The 26,630-nt window shown below is 35.0% G+C and overlaps 3 protein-coding genes, 1 long non-coding RNA gene and 1 pseudogene across 5 annotated transcripts; 2 read left to right on the forward strand and 3 right to left on the reverse strand.

Moving 5' to 3' along the window:
• Positions 1 to 1,243: 1,243 nt before the first annotated feature.
• Positions 1,244 to 2,421, reverse strand: LOC147940955 (uncharacterized). Its single transcript, XM_087458329.1, has 2 exons — positions 1,621 to 2,421; positions 1,244 to 1,579 (listed from the first exon to the last, which is right to left on the reverse strand). Exons 1-2 carry the CDS (start codon positions 2,419 to 2,421, stop codon positions 1,244 to 1,246), a joined length of 1,137 nt encoding a protein of 378 aa, XP_087314455.1.
• Positions 2,422 to 8,566: 6,145 nt separating this feature from the next.
• On the reverse strand, positions 8,567 to 11,259 carry LOC104700531 (DNA replication factor CDC6-like; annotated as a pseudogene). The gene is made up of 9 exons (XR_015561968.1): positions 10,530 to 11,259; positions 10,294 to 10,384; positions 9,967 to 10,187; positions 9,804 to 9,878; positions 9,609 to 9,719; positions 9,174 to 9,261; positions 8,980 to 9,077; positions 8,788 to 8,877; positions 8,567 to 8,700 (listed from the first exon to the last, which is right to left on the reverse strand). The product of XR_015561968.1 is annotated as a DNA replication factor CDC6-like (transcript).
• A 3,166-nt stretch (positions 11,260 to 14,425) lies between these two features.
• LOC147940956 (uncharacterized) lies at positions 14,426 to 16,385 on the forward strand. Its single transcript, XR_015561070.1, has 2 exons — positions 14,426 to 14,936; positions 15,230 to 16,385. It is a non-coding gene; the product is annotated as an uncharacterized LOC147940956 (long non-coding RNA).
• A 446-nt stretch (positions 16,386 to 16,831) lies between these two features.
• Positions 16,832 to 19,684, forward strand: LOC104700532 (uncharacterized). Its single transcript, XM_010416059.3, has 2 exons — positions 16,832 to 18,413; positions 19,329 to 19,684. Exons 1-2 carry the CDS (start codon positions 17,047 to 17,049, stop codon positions 19,576 to 19,578), a joined length of 1,617 nt encoding a protein of 538 aa, XP_010414361.2. The 5' UTR covers positions 16,832 to 17,046; the 3' UTR covers positions 19,579 to 19,684.
• A 3,914-nt stretch (positions 19,685 to 23,598) lies between these two features.
• Positions 23,599 to 25,345, reverse strand: LOC104700533 (uncharacterized). Its single transcript, XM_010416060.3, has one exon. The coding sequence runs from the start codon at positions 24,915 to 24,917 to the stop codon at positions 23,769 to 23,771; it is 1,149 nt and encodes a 382-aa protein (XP_010414362.1). The 5' UTR covers positions 24,918 to 25,345; the 3' UTR covers positions 23,599 to 23,768.
• Positions 25,346 to 26,630: the final 1,285 nt, after the last annotated feature.

The following is a 26,630-nucleotide window of genomic DNA, read 5'->3' on the forward strand; positions in this document are numbered from 1 at the left end:
GAAAGGTTCTCAAATCCTCCACAGAATACAACTGCTTATAATAGCCGAGATCCAAGTCCTCTCACTCTTGTTTTTCCGACACCAACCTATCATCCCCATCTTTGAACATCTCCACCTTATTCCTCCTTCGCCTTATAACAGTAGTGGTGTGAAAAATGTTGTATTTCGATCTCCTAACGCTATCATTTTCTCGCGGGAATTTTGGAACCACAACGTCTCCTCCTGTTCGAGCAACACTTCCAAGCCACAAAGTAACTCTTCCTCTTTTACCAGGAGTTCATCCGTTTGTATTACCGACAACAAGTCCTGCACTTCTTTCACCTCTCCCAACAACCTTTCCTTCTGATTATGAATGTCCCCAAATACCTCCCTATTCCATTTTCTCAACGTCTTCTGTAACGCTCCTAGAGCCTCCGGAGTGGTAATGGTCGGATCCTAAGAAGCTGTTAGCATATCTTTAAACCCCCCCATGACTCAACCAAGCCGTTTCAAACCAAAATGGCCTCCTCCTCGGGTCACATACTGATATCGGACTCAACTGCAGATATAGAGGAGCATGATCAGATGAAAGGAACGGAAGATGGGACACCACCGATTCCTGCCACCGCAACCAAGCCTACGGATTACACAGAATTCGATCTAACCGTGTTGCAATAAATGTCCGCTCCGTGCGTCCTGGACGCCATGTGTATGGATGCCCTTTGAATCCCACATCAATCAACGCGAGGTCATTTATCCAACCGCCAAAATCCAGCGAGTCAGTCGATAACCTCCCATTCCCACCTGTGCGCTCATCCAAACGTACAATAGTATTAAAGTCTCCGCCAATCACTAAGGATCCCTCAATCCCCGATACCACATCACTCAACTCCCCCATAGACCATTGCGTCTACTCACTATTGGTGCAGCATACACCACCACCAAGTGAAACGCATCAATACCAACCCCCACCTTCGCATGTATGAACTGGTCCGACGAACCAAGTACCTCCACTTGGCCCACTTGAGAACGCCACAACAACCACAAGCCGCAGCTTTGTCCTATCGCATCGACTCTGAATGAGCCATCAAATCCCAACCATTGACATATCCTCTCCGCTCTCTCCTTCTGATCATGAGTTTCAAACAATGCCAGTACATCGATATCAAACTTCTTCAGCACGTAACATAACGATCTACGAAAGTTGGGTCTATTCGCCCCCCCTGACAATTCCATAGCATGCAATCCAACATTAATTCTTTAATCAAACGTAGAACAGCCGGGGAAACCCATCATTGCTCACCACCATGATCCCCAGTTCCATCAAATTCACCTCCCCACTCGAGGTTACATCTTGCCCAACATCTGCAATAGCATCCTTTACTACCACCAGCCGCATGTCCTCTCCAGATTTGGGTGGCGGTGATTCCCCATCCTCCGCCAAACGACCGACTGAAAACACTCCACCTGCTCTGCCTTCGTTTGCTGTCTCTATCCGCAGCCGTTTCCCCGAGGCTGCTAACTCTTGTCCGCTGCTAACGGCCCAAACACCAAACCCATTGTAGGCGTACTCCCTTTCGATTTTGGACCTTTCAGCCCACTACCTTTCATGTTTCTCGGCCCACTAAGCTTCTTACTCACCCCTCCTCTTTTCCCGCCATATACACGAGCTTCCTTCCCCACTCCCAAACTTTCCTTCCCTTGATCAACACCCATAACTACACCGAGGATATTCACAATATTCTCATTTTCCTTATTTGCCTCTCTTGATTGCGTATTTTTCTTCAATCCATCCAACACCAAATCCGCATTCAATCCCCCAAAACTGTTGGATAAGGCAATATTCCCAGAATTAGCACGAGACGCAATCTCACCCACCTTCCCCACGTGATTCACGCCGGACCCACCTGTCGCGAACACGACATTTTTCGACGGTGTCAACACCTTCCTCACCGGGCGATGGACCGCCGTGAAACCATCCTTGCATGTCCCTTCTCCCCCTAGGCGCGACTCCTCATTCTGCACCCGCATTTGAACCATGTTCTCTGCTAACTTCTGAGGACACATAATGGCGGTATGGCCGTAAACGCCGCACGTTGGACAAATGTTGCTCAACCCTTCATATGACACCATGTATCTCTCTCCATTCACCATGACTGACCCTTTTAGCGGTTTGTTCAGGTTGACATCAATACACACCCTTGCAAACCTTGCTCTCTCCACTTGTGTTGTTGTAAGATCAGCCCTGAGCGGTTTACCTATCCCCTCCGCCACTCCCAGAATGATTGTTCGATGATAGAAATTCAGCGGGAGACTGGCTATCCTGATCCAGACTCGTGTGGTCACAATATCATCCTTCATCAGATCAAACTCCGGTGACCACGCTGGAGTCATCAAAATACTCCCAAACAACCTCCATAGTCCGCCTGTTACCACCTTCATGGCTCCATATAGTCCTCCTCCAAATCAAAACGCACCATGAAGAACTGTCTCGGTAGGTCCACAACATACATCCCACCCTTCGGTTTCCATAGCTCACGCAACTTCCTCGCCAACACCGCAATCAGAATATGCCTCCCCAACACTTTCACGATCATGCACTGCTTCCACAACCCATTCATAGCTGATAACACCTCCTGTTTGATGGTAACTACTGCTTCACCATCGGCCCCATTCGGATACTCCAACCTCATCCTCGAAGTGACAAACTCATCTTCCAAGACTCGTTCCGGAACCGGCCTACCACCACTGTTACTACCCCGAACCTTCTCCACATACAACAACCCCGCTCCCGTACCCTCCCCTGGTGGCCGCCCCACCTCCTCCATGCTGGCATCTTGATTTTCGTCCCGACTCTCTACCCCGCAAACCCTAGCCGTCATCTTTTTTTCTAGTTAGCTGTCGTAAAACTATCAAACTACCTGTATAGTTAGTACTACTATGTTAGATTATTTATTTCAACTACTTCAACTTCATTATATCTACAAAGAAAAAGGACATAGTCTCAAATACGAAATATTCTAATTACCTTGTATTCTCTTTTTACATAAGGGTGTCATGAGTCTCATGAACTACGTAGTTTGGGCTGGGGCAAAATAATAAGGTGGAGAATCCGAACAAGTACCTTAAACTTTTTATTTTGGGTCCGGCACCTTAAACTTTTTATTTCTCTATAAATGCTTAAAAATTAAGTCATGAAAGCCTTTGGAGATGATTAATGATCAGATTAGCAAAGAAAATATTTCCGGATGACCTTCTTCAGTCAGAACTTAAACTGACCTTTGGCGTAATTTTCTAGTTTTTTCCTTACAAATATTTTTTTGTATGAACTTTAATACTCAAGAGGCTGTAAAAAGAAACTGTATACTTGTAAAGTGACCGTAAACTATATACTTGTAAAGTTACTGTAAGTATAAAACCTTTAGATCTTTTGTATTTAATATTAGGTTTTGAACACGCAGTTTTATTTGATATATTTTGGTGAAAATTATATATGATTGATGACAGTTATGAAATATCTTATTATATAAAGTTTGATGACAAAATTACTTATTAACAAGATCGTGACACGTGTCAATTATATCATTCAGATGTTGGCACATGTCAATTCATTATTAAAATTTTTAAAAAATAAAAATGTAAAAAATTCAAAACCTAACCTAAAAGGGTTTTATATAAAAGTAAATAGATAAAATAAAATCTAATTTTATTTAAAATCTAATTATAAGATAAATTATATATATATATATACCGTAAAATTCAAAATTATAATATTGTTTACTTAATTTAATTTTTAGTTGTTGTATTACAAGAAAAATATTACTTTTTATATAAGATAAAAAAATGATTGTGAAAATTATACAATTAGTTACTGTTTCTAAAAAAAATGTAAATACTTACCTTTACATAAAGAAGAAGATTGTTGAAGTAAAAAAAGAAAATAGATCGTCTCATATTTTTTTCACCAATCAAATAATTTATTCAAAAGACTGCTATTGTAATATATATGATAGGAGTATGTAAGATTAAAGTGAAGAGACATATAATAGGTTATTTAATGTGTTCATAAAGATAATTTGTTGGTAATAGTTAAGACTAAAGAGTATATATTAACAGTAAAATATATTTGTGTGTACAAAGAAACTTTTAGTGGTAATGTAGACAGTAGATTTGTAAATGGATATACATGAGTGTAATATAGCAAAAACAAAATAAAACAACTATTTTCTATAACTAAAAGTTTATCTCTTTACTTTTATACAGTGTTTTTACTTACGAAAAGAATTAAATATATATTCTTTTTTAAATTTAATTTAATTTTAATACTTTTGAACTCATCTACGACTATTTTCTTTAACTAAAAGTGTATCTATTTTTCTTTACTACCAAACAATAAATTAAAAGGAATTTTCTCGGTTAGTTGCCCAAGCCAGAGGGAAAGAGTTTACAAAAGAAACATTAGAGATAAGAGAATGTGAAGCATGTGCAAGACAATCCGCCTTTGAACTTGTCGCATGCGGGATCCAAGAGATGGAGAGTAGTGGAAAAAACTCCAGCGAGTTAAACTTATCTAGCAAGTTGAAGAAGGATGGCCAATATTCAGGGGAATGCACCATAGTGAGTAACTCAGCACGTATCCGCTCCATGGCCCACAACAACGCTTCTAACTCTTAATGCAGGGGGGAGGGGCTCCGTCTTACACACTTGGCCCCCAACAACATGGTTCACTCCTCACCAACACAACACCACCACCCCAATCATGAATGCTCATTGGTTGCTTTCCAATAATCATCAATTTGACAACAAGGTGAAGAAACCTGGACATTCGAGGACGGAGATGGAGCCGACATGACCGCCGTAAAAGATAGCGCCTCTTCCTAGGCTAACTTATCGCCTAAAGCCTGAGCAATTATATCATTCGTCTCGATCTCTAAACCTTAAAAAAATTATTTATGGCCTTCCAGATTGCTCATACAAATCATGGTAATTGAAAAAGTTGATCAGGATCACCCTGTTGAGAGACATCCTTCCAGAAAACAAAATCTAAATTTGAGTACACCGACTCATAAGGAATTCCCTCTGATTAGACCGGAGTTAGAGATAAATCCTAAATTTCCCACGAGTGAGGGCATTCAAAAAAAATGTGATTAATAGTCTCAACCGCAGAGTCGCACCTTTTACACCAGATATTTACATTGGACACCTCGATGTATCTATTTACTTTTATAGATAGTTTTTACTTACTAAAAATACTAACTTTATATTCTTTGTTAATTTTTATTTTATTTTAAAAACTCTTAACCCGCACATCGCGCGGGTCCTACGCTAGTTATTTTATAAAAAAATTAAAATATTATTAAGGCCAAACTTTTATTTCCAATACATAAAATTTTAAAAATCAGTTATGCTAAAAAAATCAAATCTGATCAAAAGAATCATGGATTTAACTGGACGTCCAGGAGAGGCGGATCGGACATTCGAACTGGTGACCTTGCATATACTAAACCATTGCTTTGACGCCCAAACAAACAAAACATTTTTAGAATCATGAATTAATCTTGTTTTCTAATATTTAATTGACCGCCACCATCTATATTTCCGTGTCTTTTTCATTTTTTTCTTACTCTTCATGTTCTTTCTTGTCATTTATATTGTCAAATTTTTATGATAATTTTTATTATTACTTTTACCGTCCGGTTCTTCGTTATACTCTTCTTCTTCTTCTTCCTCGTCAGCTTTCTCACATTCTTCCACTTAATAATCATTTAAAACTTTTTTTAATACTATCAAATAACTTGTTAACCCATCAAACTTCAAGATCAAAATCATTGCCTATTTTCTCACAAAATTTCATGGATCAGCATAGTCACCACATGCAATCAATTATTGATATTTTCATTTGTATACTTACTCGGTTATAGATCCACATGTATTGAAACTTCTTGAACCAAAATATTTAATACTACAAAATTGTAAATTACTTGCAGAAAAAGTAATATGAACAAATGTATAGCTAATAAAAAATATGTTCGTCGTCGATCCTTTTTCTTAAAACCTCAAAAATTAACTCAAACAACATCAAATCAAGGTATTGCGGTGTCAATCCTTCTTCCTTAGACCCAAAAATAAAAAAAAATACTGAAACAATATAAAATCACCTATAAAGTCATACACAAAAACATGTTTTACAGCTCATAAGAGATATAAATCACAAAGAGAGATAAATAAAATATTTTCAAGATATAAAAAACCAAATATATAATATTTAATAATACTTAAATTTTTAAATTTTAATAGAGTTTAAATAATTATAATATTTTATAGTTTAAATATTTATAACATTTTAAATTTTTTAGAGTAAATTATTAATGATACTTAAACTTTTGATAGAGTTTTAAACTTTAAACAATTTATAAAATTTAAATATTTATAATATTTTTGAGCGTTTAAAGTTTCATTAAATATAATATTTCAAACTTTTTAAATTTGAACGCCTGATAAATCAAGCTTTCTTATTCGTAATTGAAAGCATATTAGTCTTATTTATAGTGGTTCTCAGCTATTGTCTAAAAATTTTATAGCTGATTTGAGACGTTGTACATACACTTATTTATAAGTTTTTAATATAAAAATTTTATATAATTTCAAAAATGTTAAATACTGAGATGTCTTATATCGATTGGTCGTTTAAGAAAATCTGAATGTATAAAATTTTGGAAATTTAAAAAAATATTAATTAGTGACATATCTAATCACTATTGGTTGTTTCAAATCCCATGTGGACACATTAAAAAGGTTATAACTTCTACTTTTATTTAGTATAGACTAGGTTATTAACTCGTGCTATGCGCGAGTATGGTTGTATGAATTGTCATATAAAAAAATTAGATTTGAAAATCATTTAAACAGCTATGTACATATAATTTGAAAATTATTATAACATATTTTTTAAAAAAATTTTAATACAAATGTTCTTTTATTTTATTTTAAGCATCATTTATTTTGCTCTTAAAAAATAAAAAGAAAGAAAAAAAATATATAAAATATAATTATATATAGTGGTGTTAGTGATAATGTACATTTGATAAAGAGAAAAAATTATTTTTCAAATTTTTGAAATTAATTTTTGGGATTTTTTGAGTAATAACTCTTTTCCAATATCTCCTTTCAAATATGCTCCCTCCTAAACTTTTTTTTTTTTCAAAATTACAGTGTAAAACTTTGTAATTATCTTATAAAACCATAAAAAATCTCACATACAAATCATCTTATCATCTCCTTTCAATTATGTTTTTTTAGTTTTCATATTATTTTTCAATTCTGTAATTTTTATTTTAATTTTTCACTCTTAAATGATATTCTATATTTATGTTAGTTTAGTATAATCTCAATAATTGTTATAGTTTACAACAATAACAAAGTGGATTCATCTAATACTTCAAATTTCACATTCGGTCCAGCCACAGAAAAGTTTCAGCTCGATCGGACATCCTTACGACTTCCAAAAGATCCCCTCAATAACTCATCTCAGAACTATTCATGTTCCTTATCATAAATTGTACCACTTTCGAGCAGTTACTTTGTCAGGGAGTAACATACACAAATCCTTGAGTTTAATTCCTATTGAAGCTTTGTCAGTTTCTATGGACTCTTGACTTGTTGGATATCAAGTCGGTATCTTTACCTTATCGGAATGATGTCAGACCCTGCATCAGCGAACTCCAAAAGTTAGCTCCTCCCCTCAGTCTTTATCTCCATCTTCCTTTCACTTTCTTTCACTGCTTCCCCTTTCTTTCCTAGATCAGACCTGTCTTAGCTCTTCCACCATCAAAAATTCCCATAACCACACGGCATGAGTCCCTAGACCCACCATGGCTACTATACACATTTTTAAACCTTTTTAGAGTTAAATACTAATGATACTTAAAGCTTCTATAGGGTTTAAATATTTATAATATTTTAAACTTTCTATGAATTATAAATATTGATAATATTTTTGAACATTCTATAAAGTTTATGTTTTTTTCTGGAATTTGTTTTAAAAATAGTAACGCCGTCACAATTCCGTTAACGGTCATAACGGAAACGACGATAAATTGGAAAAAAATAGTAGTTCGTATATTTTTTATCAACTAAAAAATAGTCTGCGATATTTTTCTGGCAATGAAAAAAGTTTATATTTTTTTCTGGCAAATATTAAATAGTTGGCGTTTTTTTGGGAGTTTTCCCCTAGGAGATATGAGACAGGTCGATATGAAACTTCAGAGTAGTGATGTAGGATACTAGGATATGACGTGCATAAGCCAGAAACGACAATCACTGCTGTCCTAAATTTGGTGCTTACTCTACTTCATTGGTTGAGATAGTCTTGAGACCTCTCAATTTTTTTGAGGTCAGCCTTGTTTCTTTAGATGACCTTTTTCTTGTGATCTTTTGCTTTGCTAATGCAACACTCTCTCTCCCATACATACTGCTTGGCCTGTGTGAGTTGCCAATATAAAAATCTATCTCCCAGTATCGTTTAATGGTCTTTCTTGTACAGTTGAATGACAGTCACTGAGTTCTCTTTAAATGTAAGTATGTAAACTTATGTATTGTTTGCAACTAGTACAACAGAATATAAAAAAATTATGTTTACTGTGTTTATTTTTACTCTTTGTAACCCATTGCTATAACTCAATAACTTCATCATAGAAGACAGTTGCGGAAGAATCGAATTTCCTGTTGTGCAATGAAAAGGGAAAGGTGTTAACTAAAATAAGAAACTGCATTTTGGGAATAATAAAAAACAAAGGGTGTAATGTATACCTTAAGAGCAAATGTGATGTCTGCTTCATCTACTCTAAGGCTCACCCTCCTTAGCTTTTCGTCCCGAGCTTGACTGAGTTTTAGTATCCCCTATGTCAATCCAAAAATGACATTTTCAATCAAATGTCTCTTTCAAGATTTACATAAACCATAGACAAACATGAGAGTTATTTTTCTTATAGGAGATAGTACCTGGTCATTTAGCACTGTACACATGTTTGTGAACTCTGTAATTCCAGCTGGCGTTATCGTCGAAGATTTACAGATTTCCAGATATAACTAATTTAACTACATCAAAGTGTGAAAATTCACATATATGAATATTATAACTTCATGAAGCTATGTTTGGGACTTTGTGTATTGTTCTTTCAATCAAGATTTTAGCTCTGCAATGGTTCTATCTTTTTTGCTTCCTCTAAAGGCCTTTGCAGCAGAACAGACTATGATCTGCAAGTTTTCAATATAAGCATGTGAATTTCAGATTCTATCGTGTTATCCACCAAGTCATAGAACCAGATACACGCCAACATTGTGCGTTGTGATAGTTGTTCTCGTAGTTAAGGTTAGTACATATTCACAAACTACATTAACAATACTTTAGATCACACTGAATTACAAAACTACGGATTTGCAAAGCATGTTGTCAGTATATCCTAAAACAGTTTTCTTTTTAAAACTTATGAACGCAAAGTACAGATATCAACAAATATGTGTTGATGTGTTACTTACTTGCTTGAGGAAGAAACTTGAATGAGATACAGCGCAACAAATTATATCTACCAAGTCAACATATGACAGACCAAGAACAAAACAAAAACCTACATCATCTTTGAGCTGGATTGTTGTTGCTTTTGAGAAAACAAGCTCTGAAGTTGTTGTAGAGGTGAAGATGAACCATTAGCTTCCCTCCCGGACTCATTTTTACCAAGTATCTAAAAACAAAATAACTCAATTACCAACTATATTGAAATGAGACCAAGAAAACTTCGAGGTGTTTCTATTGCAGAAGGTCTTACCTTGGAGAAAATATCTGTAGTTTTTGTCAGTGATGTGCAATTAACAGACACTGTTTCTGGACAAGGCACCCCTGTCTGTAAGAATTCAAGAAGGATCAGTCTTTCTATTGGATAAAATCCGCACTAATCACAGGTTCTGAGACAGACACACAAGATTGATTACCTGTTTCGCCCAGTCTTCAGCTTGTTGTCTTACTTTCTCCATGGATAGTGACTTCCCAGTTCCAGGACAGCCACATATATACAAACTCCCAGCCTTGTTCTGTTCCATACAACTTTTCACAAACTCGGAAACCCGTCTCTGCTCATCCTCACGGCAAACAACAGTTGACGGTGCCTTAGACACATGCAATGCCTCCTTCACAGCTTTCATTTGTTCCTCATCTGAACCCATTCAAACACAAACATTCAATTATACAATCAAACTCACTGAGAGCCTTAAAAAAAACCAATACAACACAAATGTATCAAAAGGCTCATTTATACATACCTCTAGGGTTCCACTTTGATTCAACACCTAAGTTCTTCACTACTGATATCACTGGACTTGCCAAATTCCCATTAGAATCTTCCTTAATCTCCTGCAATCGATCCAACATTTTATAAAATCATTACAGATTCAGATTTTTAACTAAATACCAAAATCGAATCAAGAACTACAAAATCGAGTCGATCGAATCTCACTAAGCCTTAACCAGCTAGAACCAAAAGAACAAAGGAGCTTACCTCATCAGACGTCTTAGGGATTGAAACAGCACACCGTCGGGGAGATTTCTATTTCATCGGCGTGGAAATCGAATTCACAGGCGTCGATGATGAAACCTCCGCAGCGGAATCGGATCTCAACTTGCGTTTCCGACAAGTGTTGACTTCGGCGGATCTAAGACCTCCGGTAACCTCCAATCTGGAGCCGACGACATAAGAATTTTTGACGAATTGATCATTCACCATAGCTTCAGTTTTTTCACGCACATGACAATCATTGCCCCTTTCAGTTGAATCATGTAGTTTCTCATTCAAATCAGTATTCACTCTACTCCTTTGGTTGTCACCTCTTGCTGTAAACGTCACACATAATCGTATGTTACTCTTCCTTTTAAAATAGTCAACAAAATTTTTTAGCTGTCGTTCATTCTTTACAAGAACTGGAGGAGAATCAACGCCGAGATCTATAGGTAGATAGCTGAATTCCACATCAACCATAGTATGTTCTATGGTGTAGTCTTCTGAAACCATCAGTTTTAGGTATTCAAGAGTTGTTGTAGATTGAAAGGTGAGTAATCTAGCACATTTTTCTTCATCAACAATAAACTTCCACTCCTTATCAAAGGATTTCCATTCACCACATGTTACATAGATCTGTAACATATTTGTATGTCCTATTCTCGTGAAATAATTTTGAAAGTGGAGGTCGTAACAAGAAGAAGAATAAAGGAAGAAGAAATAACAAAGAAGAAGAAATAAAATCCATATAATCGATTAGGTATAAAAAAAATCTAAAATTTTTAGAACACAACTTCTAATATTTGTAGACGTAATCAAATGCATATATTCGGTTTTCTTATTTATAGATTTTATTTCCATTTTGTTAAAGAAATTCTAAATTATGTGGAACATATTTTCTAATTTTTATAGACAAGCTCCAAAAATTTAAGAATACATATTCTAACAATTTTAGAATATTAATAAAGGTTAGAAAATGTATTCTAAATTACGTAGAACAAAGAGGAAACAGTAGAATACGTATTCTAGATTTTGTAGAAATCAGTATTTTAAATATTATAGAACATAAACACCTTCTACATTTTATAGAACATGTAGAGTGTGTAGAATACATAATCTAAATTTCGTAGAACATGTACCGTGTATAGAATACATATTCTAAAATTAGAATATGTGTTCTAAACTTTGTAGATCAAATTTTATATATCGAAAACATTAACTAAAACAACATATTTTTGAAATTTTATGTATCTTCATGCTTTCAACATCATTTTTCTACAGATTGTTTTTTTTTTTTGGGAAAATTGGTTATATTCAAGATAAATGGTAATTTAGGAATAAATTATATCTCTTCATAGAATGCATAAATGGACAAAAATTGATTTATTTATCCTTTATTTCTAATTTCTCCAAAAATTAAAGAAAAAAAAAATAAGAAAAAGAAAATAAAGAAAAGAGGGAAAATGGTAGTAGCGGGAAAACGCAATACAACAGATTTATTTCGCCGCCCGGTTTTGTTCGGCTACCGTTTTAAACCATCGGCTTCGCGGCAATTTTATTAGGCCAAGTTCTGATTAAGCCTCATATAAGACCTTTAAAGGCCCATCTTAGAACTTCTGAATAAACCACGTTACCATGATTGATGTTTGATGATATTGGTTTGCATGCTTATTGTTGCTTTAATTAATTACTTCCTGAAAACTTTTTTTTTACTATAGTCTACAACCAAGTATCAAAAGTTCGACTAGTTTTTTCACATTTTGCGTTTATAATGATAAAAAGATATGAAGCTACTGTATACAGTTTACTTACCCTTAACTACTTGGTATATCAGATATTACATAATGACCACAAAACAAAACAAAACAAAAGGAAGAATCAGACTAGAAGATAGAAAAGCAAGATGGTCGGTGTGTCAATGCACTTATATTTATTTATTTGCTCATATATAAATATAATCATTGAAGTATGAGATATCAACATAGTGGAGATATTTTTTCATCTATATCTGGCTCATAAAAGGTTTTATGGAAGAAGGATATCCACATTAAATGACAAATCGATGGTTTATATCATCTGATATGTACCCAAAATATCAAGGCGTAGCTAGATATATAAGAAGAATATATATATATCCACATAAAATCGATGATATATCATATGATATGTAGCATAAAAAATCAGTGCATATATATATTTAAGAAGGATATATATCCACATAAAACGATGATATATATGTAGCCAAAACCTCAATGCATTGATATATCATATATACAAGAAGGATGTCCACATGAACGAACCGATCGTATCGTATGATATGTAACAAACAAACAAATAAATAAAATATCAATGTATATAAGATAGGAAAATTTTGATAAATACTAGGTAGAAAGAAGATAATAGATAATAAGAGTGGTGGCATTTGTTATGTCTCTCTCCATTTGATTCTCATGTTGGCTCTATCCTCCTATGAAGAGCCAACATGCATGAAAGCACCTAGTTCCTATACGTTTGGTGCTAATTTATTTCCTATATGTTTAGTTTCATATTTGTTGTGTAATAGAAAGTAAATATGGCTTGCTTATTAATAATTGACAAAAAGTATAGATTTGGTTGATATATTTCTATTCAAGATTTGGAGCTTGCGAATCATTTTTTTCAATTGAATGGAAAATAGTTAAAACTTTTTGGTGAGTAACTCTTCTCATTTGGAAGGATTCATATTCTACTTTTATCCGGATTTAAAAGAAAATTCTTTCTGAAACTAAGTAGTACTCTAGGCTCTAGCTAACACATCCAAACCAAGAACAGTCGCATACTATCAGCTCATATGGTTACTTCCTAACCTAAACCATTTCCGAGTTCAATATGGTTAAATGTCGGATGGTCTTCGTAAAAAAGATACCACGCCAATGTTTTGATTATCTTGGTCGTATCTTTTTTGGTGAAGGTTCACAAATTATTTAGAGTCATAGGTTCGTAAAACCAGTGAAACACTTGAAATGTAGCATACCTCTCATATAATATGTAGTTGTTGTTATTGCATGTCTAACATCTTACTTGTCTACCATTATGCTCATATGAATTAATATTATTGAATTTTTAAAATCTTCACCATATGAAATGCCCATCATATCAATCTTTATAAACCAACCCCCTTAATATAATCACATGGTGTAACCTATCATTTTCTCTTTGTTTTTATTTACCCTCCATACGTTTTTGGACATTTAGCATTTTGATTTTATGATTTGTCTCTAGTCTTCCTTGTCGCTGCTGCCCATTAGCAATTACTTTCATCATCAGTTATTCACTTGCATAATCTATTACAAACTTATTTTCACCTTTTAGAAATTGTACATTTCCTCAAAAGAAAGGAGAGAACCTACTATTACTTAAATTGACGGGCCTTGCGGGAATACGATAATATTTAATAGAGCTAACCAGATCCTTAGCCTACTGTCGGACAATGGTCCACACCTCAAATTGATGATAATAAATCATTTAGAAATTTCGTATTAGAAAAAAAAAAAATCTATGAAAAAAGTATTTTTCAACTGATTAGTTTGGCTTATAAAATTGATATTCTTTTTTGTCAAACATTTCATTTGATATTTCAAGAAATTTGTTTGATAACATGGCGTTTAGCGAACTTTAAATTATAAATTTTCAGTTCCTACTCCATGATCTATTTCCACAATGCTTAATAAATTCAACAACACATTTTGTTGGTTTTAAGTTTGAATTGGTCTTAGTTTGTTTGTCAATAAGCCCCGATGTATAAGGAGTCAATAGGTTGTCCTAGTTTTTCGTTTCAGTTAGTAGTGCATCCTATTAATTTGCTTCCAGTATCTGTAGAAGATTGAGTCTTCAACCGTTGGCTATTTATAGCTCTTTCCTTGTGATAATAAGATCATCGAACTATTCAGTTTTCCTTTGTGTATTTGCTTCTGAGATTAACACATTTCACATCCGATCGATATCGTAAACCAATTAACCAAGTAAACGAGACAAGCTAACTATATCGATATAATCCATGTTTCTCCAAAGCTTTTTTCTAACGAAAATCTTTCGATCGTCCAAATAAAGAAACTAGCTAGGATGGGGCAAGATTCCACCGTACGTGTTTTCAATGACATTGAATAGAAATATATAAATGAGGTGAGAAGAGTCCAATGAAAGAAAGAACAATAAATATCAACCGTTAAAGAAGGACATGAGCCAAATATCAACCGTTAAGAAGGACATGAGCCAAATATCAACGAGAGTAAAAGTCTCCTCCCCCTGCACCACCTTCCTAGCCTCTGTCATCATCAGCTGGTCCGGGATAACAACTCTACTCCAAGTTTGCAACTTTGGGTCGAATACCTCTGCCCAGACTGAGGGATCCTCCTCGCAGCCTCCAAACACGTATACTTAATTTTTGTTCTCTTTTCTAATCCTCTCTTTTTTTCTTTTATTAAAATCTCTTAACACCTATTTATATATTTTTTATTTTTAACACACAAATAGTAAATTGCTACTTTACATAGTAACGTTTTCCATTTTTCGTATTTACATTTTCTTCGCTTTACCGTTTTAATTTTGCTCAATCTTCTTTTTTGTTGCTTGATTTTTTTTTCTTTTTTTTTTAATTCAATTTCCTTTGTAATTTATTTTCCTGAATTATTCAAAAAAATTCTTTATTTATAATTATAAAACAGGACATTGTTACAGATGACAATGAGCATCATGAGCACATGCAGGTTCCAAACTATTTCTCGGGTGAAGCCATCAGACATTCGACCTACTTATTAAACAAGATTGCAACAAGATCTCTTGCAAATAAAACACCATGTGAGGCATTACGGAACAAGAAACCGAATATTGATCATCTTCGAGTATTGGGCTGCATTGGATATGTTAAGGTTGACAAACCTCACTTTCGAAAGCTAGATGATAGATCATGAACCACAGTTCATCTCCGGACAGAACCTGGTTCTAAGGCCTATAGACTTCTAGAACCGCAAACTCAGAAAATAATTGTAAGCAGGGATGTGGTGGTTGATGAGACAAAAGGTTGGAGTTGGAGTGCTAACAGTCGAGATGCATAACAGAGTGGAAGTTTCAGGGTTGTATTTGGTGATTTTGGTAACCGAGGCATCCAACAAGAGAATGAAGATGAATCGGTTGCAGAACATGGTGTTAATGTGGATCAACATCGAGAAAGCAATGAAGAGAACGAAGACAACAACTCTGTATCTTCTATTAATGATGAAGAGATCGAAGAAGTTCAGAGTCAAGAACAGTCGATACTAAGACGAACAACAAGGTAGGTAGTAAAACCAAAATATCTACATAAGAAGGACATGAGCCAAATATCAACGAGAGCCGTCAATTTGTTCACCTCCTTCTAACGTCAGTACGTCACTGTCTCAAACGATGTAAACTTATGGCAAGTTGGTGCATACCTTTCCTTCCTTCTACACCGTCGAAACTTTAACCCCACCTTCCCTTCCTATTACACTTTCCAACAAGATAAAACCACTTGTGTTTACTTCTTGACAAGATATAACTACATGAGCCAAACACCACGTTCTTCTTTTCGGTCCGATTCGGTTTGGTTCAAGTTTTGTTGGTTGTGTGAAAGTATGTCTAACTCTAAAGTAGAAGTGTAGAGCCTAAATAATTCTGGTCCACCGGGTTTAAATTGTTGGAGATTTTAGTTTAGTCCGCATGTTATTGAATTTAGATAGAATTTTTAATTTGATTCGATTATGTTTGTTTGTCAATTTCAGTAAGCCTGGCTCATTTGGTTTATTTTGGTTTTGGTCTTTTTTATATATAATGTAATTAACTATAAGCGGGTTATATGATCCATTGCATTTGCATCACTAGAAAAATATTGATATCCCACATTTCAATTTTGAATCAAACGTATTCCATTTTTACTATATAAAATCAAAAGATTCAAACACCGAAAAAAGTAAAAACAAAATTATACCAAAGAGAGCAAAATGAACATGGACGCAATTCGCAACACTTACGTATAGAACCCACACTTCAAAGTTAACGCCAGATTACATGGCCATTTTTGCAAAAAACACTGTTATTTTCACACTCCTTAATTGATTTTTCTTTTTAATATTCTATTATAAATACCTACGTGGCTTTTCAAATACCGTTGATTGGTTAATTAATAAAATACAAGTATGAGAAAATGACGAGAAACAAAAAAAAACTCAAAAGCCTGAGAGACACGTGGCATATCTTAAAACCGTCAGATTAATAAATGACTCTCTTTCTCCTCTCCCGGTTTAATAATAATAATCATGTGAGTCGGTTCGTGTCACCAGCTTACTTGTTTGTCAGGTTCTAAACGTCGCTGTTTCACCGGCTGATATTTTTTTAATAAACTCGTGCGTTAACTAAATAAACCCTTTGTATTCGCATCTCTACTATATATATAAAAGCTCCATTGATTTACAGGAATATAAGGAGACGCCATTGTTGTTGTACTCTCTGTGTTTTGAGTTTCCGCATGGGGGTGAAAGTAGCTTCTTCTTCATCTCCGTTCCTTCAATGGACGACGACTCAACCTATCGTTCATCAGTGTTCGTCCCCTTCTCAAACCCTACCTTCAAAACGACGACGGAGCATTGGTCACGACGACGTACGGTTCCTATCTTGTCGATTTGCGCCACAGAGACTGATGAACCGTTCAGCTCTTTTAGGAACGAAGCTTCATCGCTCCAAGTCATGTGACCTATGGGAATCATCATCATCACCTAAACCGATTCGAAGAGTTTGTAGCGCAAGCTTAGATCCTCCATTCTCCGATGAGGAGTTTTCTAAAAAAATCCAAGAGCTAACTCTCAGATTCAATGTCCCAAACCAATACGGTTCAGAGCCTCACGATTACAAAGCTAACTCAATCGGGCCGCCGTGGGACGAGATGGTGCATTTGTCGAGTATTGAAATGAAAGCAAACAGTGTTGACCTTCCTCTTTCGCTTAGGATCATAAAGAAGAAACGACAATGGGAAGAAGGAGTCAAACAAGTCGGTGAATCAGCGTGTTGCTCCATGAACAAAGCGTTTTCTTCAATGGTGTTTATGATTAGGGAGCTTCAAAGCTTTACTCTGCATATGAGAGAGGTTCTGTTTTACGAAGATTTGCAAGAGATCTTGCTTAGAGTTAGAGAAGAGTTGCACCAATCTTTCGTTTGGTTGTTTCAACAAGTCTTCTCCGCGACGCCTACGTTGATGGTTTACGTTATGATACTCTTAGCTAACTTCACTGTTTATTCCATCGGGAGCAACTCTGCTTTAGCTGCTCCTCTTCCTCAGATGGTTACAGAGGTAACAACCGTCAGTGAAACAGATGAAGCAACAAACGTGAAGTTGGATTCCTCGATTGTGAAAACGTTCTTTGTATCGACGTCTACTAACGGGAATACAACTTCGGTTGGTGGTAACAACAATGGCGGCGGCGGTGGAAACATTAAGCCTGTGTTAAGCGGAACAGATGGTGGTGATGGATTCGATGGATCTGAACAGTTCAGAACAATCATACCCGAGGGAGTTTCTCAATTGTCATCATCGAGTTTTGGGTCAACGACTACAGAGTCAGAGCCGTCAGTATCGGGACAAGATGAAAACAGGCTGTGGAATTCGATGGTGGAGGAAGCAGATCGAATGCAGTATTCAGACATAGATGATTCGTTGGATCACGACACTAGGACGCGGTTCGTGTCTTCTGTTGAGGCTCGTGTAGAAGCAGAGGAAGACACGGATCACTTCAAAACAGAGCTTATGTACCAAACGGGACTGTCTCAAGAGCCTAATAATCCTCTCTTACTTGCTAACTATGCTCAGTTCCTCTACCTCGTCTCTAATGACCATGACAGGTAACTAAACGTTTTACCACTCCCTATGTTAAAGTTAAAAAACTGTTAAACCTTAGTTTAGCTTGAGTAGATTTGGTTTAAGAGTTTGCGTCGAATCTTCCCTTTTAGATTTTTTGGGGTTGTGAATTGTGAGGCTACAAGTTGATTGCTAGGAGTCAAAAGTAGGCGCATACCTCGATGATTTTTCTATTCACTAGTGGGACATACTTGGTGTGGAAATCATAATTGTTCTTGACGTAATAATCGCATCAGCAGAATCAACGATAACCAATAGAGTGGAACCAATTCTTTTCATCTTCTAGGAAAAACGACATTACATAAAATATCTAACAGATAATAAATAAATAAATAAATAAATATTATGTAACTCTCAGTCAGTGTTAGGGATTAGTTGTAGCCAATGAGCTTTGAGTCTTTGAGAAGGTTTTAGTGATAGTGGAGTTTATGGTTGTGTTTTAAAGACTCCCCACCAGTACCCAACACCAAAAGTCTCTGTTTCACAATTTGTCTTCTAGATTTTTTTCCCCACCCAATTCAATTAACCCATGTTTTTGTCATTGGCTTTATTTTATATCTAACGCTAACGTAGTAAAGTTACAAAGCTGGTAGTTAGTGTTATCTAGAATGTAGCATTCTCTGATTTAACAAGCATTATAGAGTTTATTGACTTGGTGAATGGTTTGATATCCTAACCAATCCTTTTTGTTAATATTTACCAATATTGGTTATTTAGACACTTCTAGTTCTATCACATTCTACAACCGTTACTAGTTTATATTATTATATATGGAAATTTAATTTTCACACGACAACACTTTTGGCGTTATTCATCCCTCATCTTTAATGCATTCCACATGTCTACTTATCTCTAATGAATAAGTTCTCACGTGATTCCATATGATAATTGTGTAACAGAGCGGAAGAGTACTTCAAAAGAGCGGTAGGAGTGGAACCGAAAGACGCGGAGGCGCTTAGCAAATACGCGACGTTCTTATGGAGAGCACGGGACGATCTTTGGATGGCTGAGGAGACTTTCTTGGAAGCCATCGATGCTGATCCGACCAACTCTTACTACGCTGCTAATTACGCCAATTTCTTGTGGAACACTGGCGGTGACGACACATGTTTCCCTCTTGACGACGAGGCTCAGGAAGACACCATCTAGATAAGATGGTTCAACAAGTTGTCTCTCTATTAAAAAAAAAAAAAATGATATACAAGTACAACTAATGAATATAAAACATATGTGAATACCATGTATGTATTATGTATATGCCTGTTTGTCACCAAGGAGCGATGGGTAAACCGTAAAAGAGTTAATCCCCTTATGGTTGCGATCAGTCTAGCGAAAAGGAAGAAAATATCTCGAACGGTTTGGTTTGGTTTAGTCGTAGTTGAACGCCTAACTGAGTGAGATAGAATAGAGCACGTACGTGAGATCGGAGCTGATCTCACCGCCTTGGTTTGGGGCCTATGTCGTGGAACCAAGTATCTATCCTTTGTTTGTTTCTTTTATTGGTTTGCATATAGGAGTACTACCAGAACCTAGTCAAAATACTAAAATAGTAATGCAATTTCGGCATGTTTTTAGTCCCACTTTATTTACTTGCCTGTCATATATAACTAATTCAGATGGCGATATTTTTTGGTGTAACTAATATCGCTATTTAAATAACAACTGAAAAGAAAAAAGAAAAAACAACATCACATTAGTTATATGACTAAATCGTTCCACTTTATTTTGAGGTTTATGTGCGATGTGTATCTTGTATCAGACCTGATAACAACAACACACAAACTCGTTAAATTCATGTGGTTGGCTACTTAATGGAAAGTTTATTTACACGGTTAGACTTGTTGCTCTCATGGATTAAATATTGGGTTATGTAGCTAAACTGAATTACAAATAAAATTATATAACATAGAAAAATGTAAGGACTAACACAGCTTCTATAATTCAAAAACAATTTTTTTATGGGTTCAAGCAAATTTATTTATTGGTCCCAAAATGACATTTTGAAAGAAGGCTATAAGATTTAAATGTAAAACTAAGCTATGGTGGCTCATGGTTAACATGATTTATCATATGAGTATAGCCTATACTCAAATGATGAATCCTTTAACCAGTGACATATTCGTCAAGGCGTATACTTCAAGATTTATTTGAATTGATCAAATTTAGATGGGAAAGTATTCAATATTAGGATTATATTATTACTCAAACCATAACAATTTTGAGAACTCAATGATATACTAGTTCAAGATTCAACCATTCTAAACTTATTAAATCTCAATTAAAAGTACATACTATTAGGGAAGAGATTCATACATGTACAACATGCTCCACATTGGTGATGTCAGTTGATGATCTTTCTTAAGATGTGACCAATAAAATTTTAGTATTATGAGATTTTTTGTCTTTTCGGAGTTACTTAAATTTTACTAGATTGATCTTGTTTTGCTACTCATCTCTTGCCACATTATTTTCTTCCTATCTTGTTTTTGAGGAACCAAATTTTTGTAAATGAAATAATTTCTACATCTTATTAATATATATGGGTTGCTTTCTGTAGAGCTAATTTAAGAAAATTCAAATGAAAATTTTGTAGAATCAACAATATAACACTGATATGATCAAGAAGTCAACATACTACACACAAAATACTCAAAATTAATTTATTCATTTGGATTCCAAATTTGAAGCAGATAATTGATGAGCTCATTTCTTTATCGGTATATATTCTGTCCATATGCCATATTTGTTACATCACTTTTGTTTGTATCACTTACACTATATAATATCAAATTAAAATATTGATACTTCTAGCATATTCATACTGGATATTTGAAAAATATAGCATTACATTCATAAGACTAGTTTTTTTTTTTAAGTTTGACCCATTTTTATCCATTAGTTTCTTATGTTTTGATGTCTCTCCTTTAAAATTTTATTTTTTGTTGTGCTACTTTCGCAAACTCATATTTTGTCTTTTTAAAGGGTATTAATTATATCTTAGATTAAGAGTTTACAGTTGTTTAGGCATTGAATAGATTTTGGTTTTAGTTTTTCTAAAAATCTAACTTATTGCCATTCAAAATTTCATAAAATTGATTTTCCTATGAAATAGGGAATCTAGTTTTTGGCAGATTTTATTCATTTACAAAGAAAACCAAAAACCACTATAAGATGGTTTTCCTAATGGTGAGTGTTTTTTTTCATTTTTTAAAATTTATTATTATATTTAAAAATATTTTAGACTTTTAGCAAAAACCAAAACCAAATATTTAGAAACCAAAAACTAAAAAACAAAAGCTAAAAACCAATTTTAAAACTCATTCCATTCATGGCCTTAATGTATTGTTCTTTGAAAGTGTTTTAGTGGATATTGGTGTATTCAATACAATATATGTGAGTTTATTTTGCAATTCACTCGATTGTATTTCTCTCAATTAACTGATATGAATTTCTTTGTTTTTTAAATCATTTGATACCACAATCGATCTCTAATCAATACAAAATCAATATTACAATAAAATCTCAAAGATGAAGAGAGACGGTTCAATGAGTGTTGTAACATTTTGGTGCAATTAGATTAGACAAGGTTATGTTCTGATTTTTTTTTTCTCGTATTTGCATTCATCAATATATGCAAATGAAATATCAATATAATTATGATAAATGTTCAAACACCATGGTTTTTTACTAGGATTTTCAAGGCAACACTTTTTTTAAAAGACCAATTATGTGTTGCAACATTGAATCTATCTAATTAAAAAACCTAAACTAGATAGTTCATGTTATCATAATTAATTTAGAAAGCCCAAAATTTCTTGAGATTCTTAATTTCTCTGCCACATATCTTTTCTATTTTGGGTCTTAATTGTGTGCTCTCATAAGTTTATCCCTAAGGTCCTATTTTCATTTCACTTTGCATAAAGTCCACTATTATTTTGCATGATCTCTAAAACTTTTTTTAACTTTTATTTTTGGCATCAGTGACTCCAAACAAGAAGCTCTGCATCTTTCTATTATTAAATTTGAGATTATACCTAAAAAAAAAAAAAGGATCACCAAAATGCACGAAAATCTGTGCTAGATGTCTAGGTGATATCTTTGTTACAACTTGCAATTGTTACTCAAACCTTTCACTCAATATTGTTTAAGGCCTTTTTGTATTTTAATTTAGCCTCGTTAAGTTGGTGGAGCAATTGTTCGATTTCATTTGGTTAATTGGTTTATCATTCACGTTCTTAGGCCTGTAAAGAAATGTCTTATTACTTAGTATTATTGTATATGAGATATCTATAGAAGTGTTCAAATGAAATGATCATGATATGTGTTGGTGGCTTTGTCATGCTATTGGTTTCTAATTTAAAAACGACGACATAATCGTTGTTAATGCCATAATGGCATAATGCACACGATCAAGTTATGTTTAACGCGATTTGGACCTATATAAATGCATGAATGAGACGCATTCTTATGTAATGAATGTCTGACAAGATTTTTATTTCTTTTCTTTTAAAAATGTCTCACAAGTTATTACGTTCTAGAATAGCTATGTAATTTGAGTTTCTACATCTTAAGTATAGGGAACCATAAAAGTTGCATTACTTCTCTACTCGAAATATCAACAAGAAAATAACAATAGAAAAATTTGCGCCTATAACGTGAGAAATTTGCATGTCCATACCAAAAAGTTCACTATGTTTGTCTTATTGTTTACAAAACAGGTTCGTGATGTGCTACCGTGATGGTCAATTAACACAAAACCCCAAAGATAAAACAAAAAATTCACTAGTTCAATTTGTTTCGAACTTTCGGTATTTATGGATCTATATACATCTCATCGAATGTATTGCTAGCCAACAAATATTATTATTGAAAAGAAAAAAAACAAACAAACTTCAATTAAATTGAAAAAGCATCAGATGAAATTGTCTGTTTTCACTTTCCCAATTCTTGATAAACTTTATCTTTCGTTTCTTAAAGAAAGTGTTTACTTTTTAGGTAAAGTTTTTTTTTATATTCACATAGTTGTCAAGCATTTTCTTCCTCTAAAACAAAAATTATTCAACGAAGGAACTAAAAGGAGAAGGATCATCTAGTGGTTGGTTAACCCCCTCTTTGATTTTGTTGGATTCAACGAAATCGTCTACAGTATAACAAAAACAAAAAAAAACATTAGACTTAAAAGGTATCTTCGAATCTTTTAGTCACCACAATAATTTTACCATTTTTGCAAACAAACTAATAAAGCGTTCACACTTCTTCTTCACTATTAACTTCTAAACCGGTTAATCAAACCAAAATATAAACAAACAACACAGAGAGACAGAATCACAAAACCGGTTTTACACCGTATAGACTATAACAAAACAAGGAAGCACAGCCCTTGGATTAAACACCAACAGCTCATCATCGTCGATCCTCAAAAGCGCCCCACTCTTGCTCCCACTCTGCCCAACCACAGAATCATACCCTCCTCCTCCTCCACCTTCACTCTTATCCACGTCATCAATCATCAAATCACACCCGACCCGACCCGCTACGACCCGACAAACCAACATGGCCCGTTTCACGTTCATAAACCCAAACTCTTCCTCGACCTCCTCCGGCACCGCCACGTGTCCTCTCCACCCCGTCGCGAGCGTCGCGATCCCGTCGAGCTTCGGCGAGAATCCGGATCCGATGATACCGCACACGCTGCAGTACTGATGACCGCATAGATTCGATTTGCCGTTTTGACCTAGATCGCACATGAACGTCGAGCAGTAGAATTGTAAAAGCTCGTTACCGTCGGCGACGCAGCGCTCGTCTTCCCACCGCGATCGAGCGGCTTTGGCTTTGACGAACTCGCGGTACTCCTCGAATCTGGTGAGAATCTTCTGGCTGTTGTGGATTTTTAAGATCCGGTTGATCTCCGGCGATTTGCCAATAGGCCAGCCTGATTTGAATATGATCTCGACGATGTTCGTGCTCGATTCGCCGGCGATTAGCTCCGACACGGCGTGTTTGATCGCGATGTGGCTCTCGAGGAGATTGGTTCTCGCGAAAATCTCGCCGCACGAGTTGCAAGGGAAAATCTCGTTTCGTAGAGGGAGGAGAAACAGAGGATCGTTGTGATCGGAATACGAGATCTCGAACTCGGGTTGTTGTTGGGTACGGGTAGCCGGGTCGGGTTGGTCTGTTGTGGTTGTTTCGGGTTGGACGAGGGTGACGAGCGAGTTCTGTGATGATCTTGCTGAAGTTAACGTACCGTTAGGGTGTGTTTGGTTACGGGATTTACTAATCCTTGTCGTGGATAAGAAAACTCGTTTTAAGTACGTCCAAGAAGATGATAGAGCTGAACCTGAAGAAGATAAAGAGACTGTTCTGAGCTTCTTCTTCCTTCTCTTTTGTTTACAGTCTGCGCCTTTAGGGAAGAAGAAGCAACCGAGGAAGAGGAAGCATAGTGAGAAAAAGTATTGACGTAACAACGAACCTAGTTTTCGCGCCGCCATTGCACAAGACTTAGAGGTGTAGAGAGAGAGATGGAGGAAGTTAGTAAATGGGAGATTACACCATTGGAGGGGGAGAGGTGTAAAGAAGGAGAGGAGTAGTGTAAAGGAGTATGAAGACAGGGGAGAGAGAGATACTAAAGGTATAGAAGAAAGAGTAGGTGTGACGCTATTTTATGTCTTTTTTATTTTCTAAGTTTTTTTCTTAGAATATTTGTCTCCTCACTTTTAATTTATTTTACTCCATTTTTTTGTATGTTTATGCGAATCTTACCGATGCATTGGTTCGTGTGTGTGTGTGCATATGAGTGAGTGTACATTGTTTTTTTCTTTGTTCACTAAATTTATAGCATGAGAGGATCTTAACTCGACGTGGCTGTGACTATCCAGTATCAGTATATCTCTTGTATTCTGAATCCAAAGGTTTAAACTTTAAACGAATTTGAATTGTGTTTCGAATAGTTTATTCGTTAGGTTCGTAAATTCTTCAAACCCGTAACAAACGCAAATATTCTCGTCCCTAGCAAGGTTCGACGAATATGCAAGACACAGACGGCTTCGGCTACTGCGTACGTACCAGAGCTACCTATGATGGGTGTTTAGTGGTTTTTATCACACTGGTATGATATCTCAAATTTTTAACTGGATGTAAATAAATAGATCTTTGTTAATATTTCAGTTTAGAATCTATCATCTAATTTTTCTCAATTCTTTTTGTACGATGTTATGTAATTTTACATTTAAATTATTAGTGTATTACAATGCATAATACAGAAAGCCAAAGTCGAAAGTGTGAGGAATCCAAGGCTACACAGAATTATTTTATTGATATTAATTATTTGGTTTCACAAATTTTGTTGCTTAGGATGCGGACGTCGACAGAGGAACACGTGCTTATGTCTCGTGTCTAGCTAATCTCTGCGCCTCAGTTGCATATGTTTTACTTAGATCCATGCACATATCCATGCATATGATCATAACTATGATCTTATTTATAAAAAATGTTTCACTCAGGTTAATTAGGCTTTTATGATGTAGACAGAACAGGACAAAGTCACAAAATTACTGGTTAAGGTTTCGCTTTCAAGTTGAAAAGAAAAACGAAATAATCAAGTGGCAGTTAGATGTGTTAGTCAAGCTATATCTCAAATGGTTTGATTCGTTTAGCTTAATATAAATGTAGTATATATAAATGTCACCACCTTCTTGTTTTATCACAATCAATCGGGGTGTCGCCACACCACTTTTTTAAAAATATATATTATAATTAATCTGAAAAAATAACAACGTTTTGATGGAAATGCATCAAATTTGTGAAATTATTATATATGCCATGTAAGTTTTGGAACGATTAAGATATATTCAGGCTCAACTAATAGGATAACGATTGAAGGTCATAAGATTAATTTACTACCACTCTCGATCAATTATTTTCATTATACTGTCGGCAGAGAATACCACATTGTATAACCAAATTAAGAAAGTGTAATTTGGTTATAACTTATAACTTGTATGTCGTTTAGCCAATAAATGTAGACATAAAAATAAGAGAAAAAAGAGAGTTAGCGATGAATGATTGAAATGGTGAATGATAATTGAAGAAGTGGCGGGCCACGTGAGAGAAGTATGTACTTTTGGAAAGTGGGTCATCTCGTAGTTCTTCCTGTCTCCATCCATATGAGGTGGCCATTGTTGTTTCTAGCTTACGGCCTAAGT

Source organism: Camelina sativa, chromosome 7 (assembly GCF_030686135.1).
Source record: "Camelina sativa cultivar CO46 ecotype springtype chromosome 7, ASM3068613v1".
Classification (NCBI taxonomy): Eukaryota; Viridiplantae; Streptophyta; class Magnoliopsida; order Brassicales; family Brassicaceae; genus Camelina; species Camelina sativa.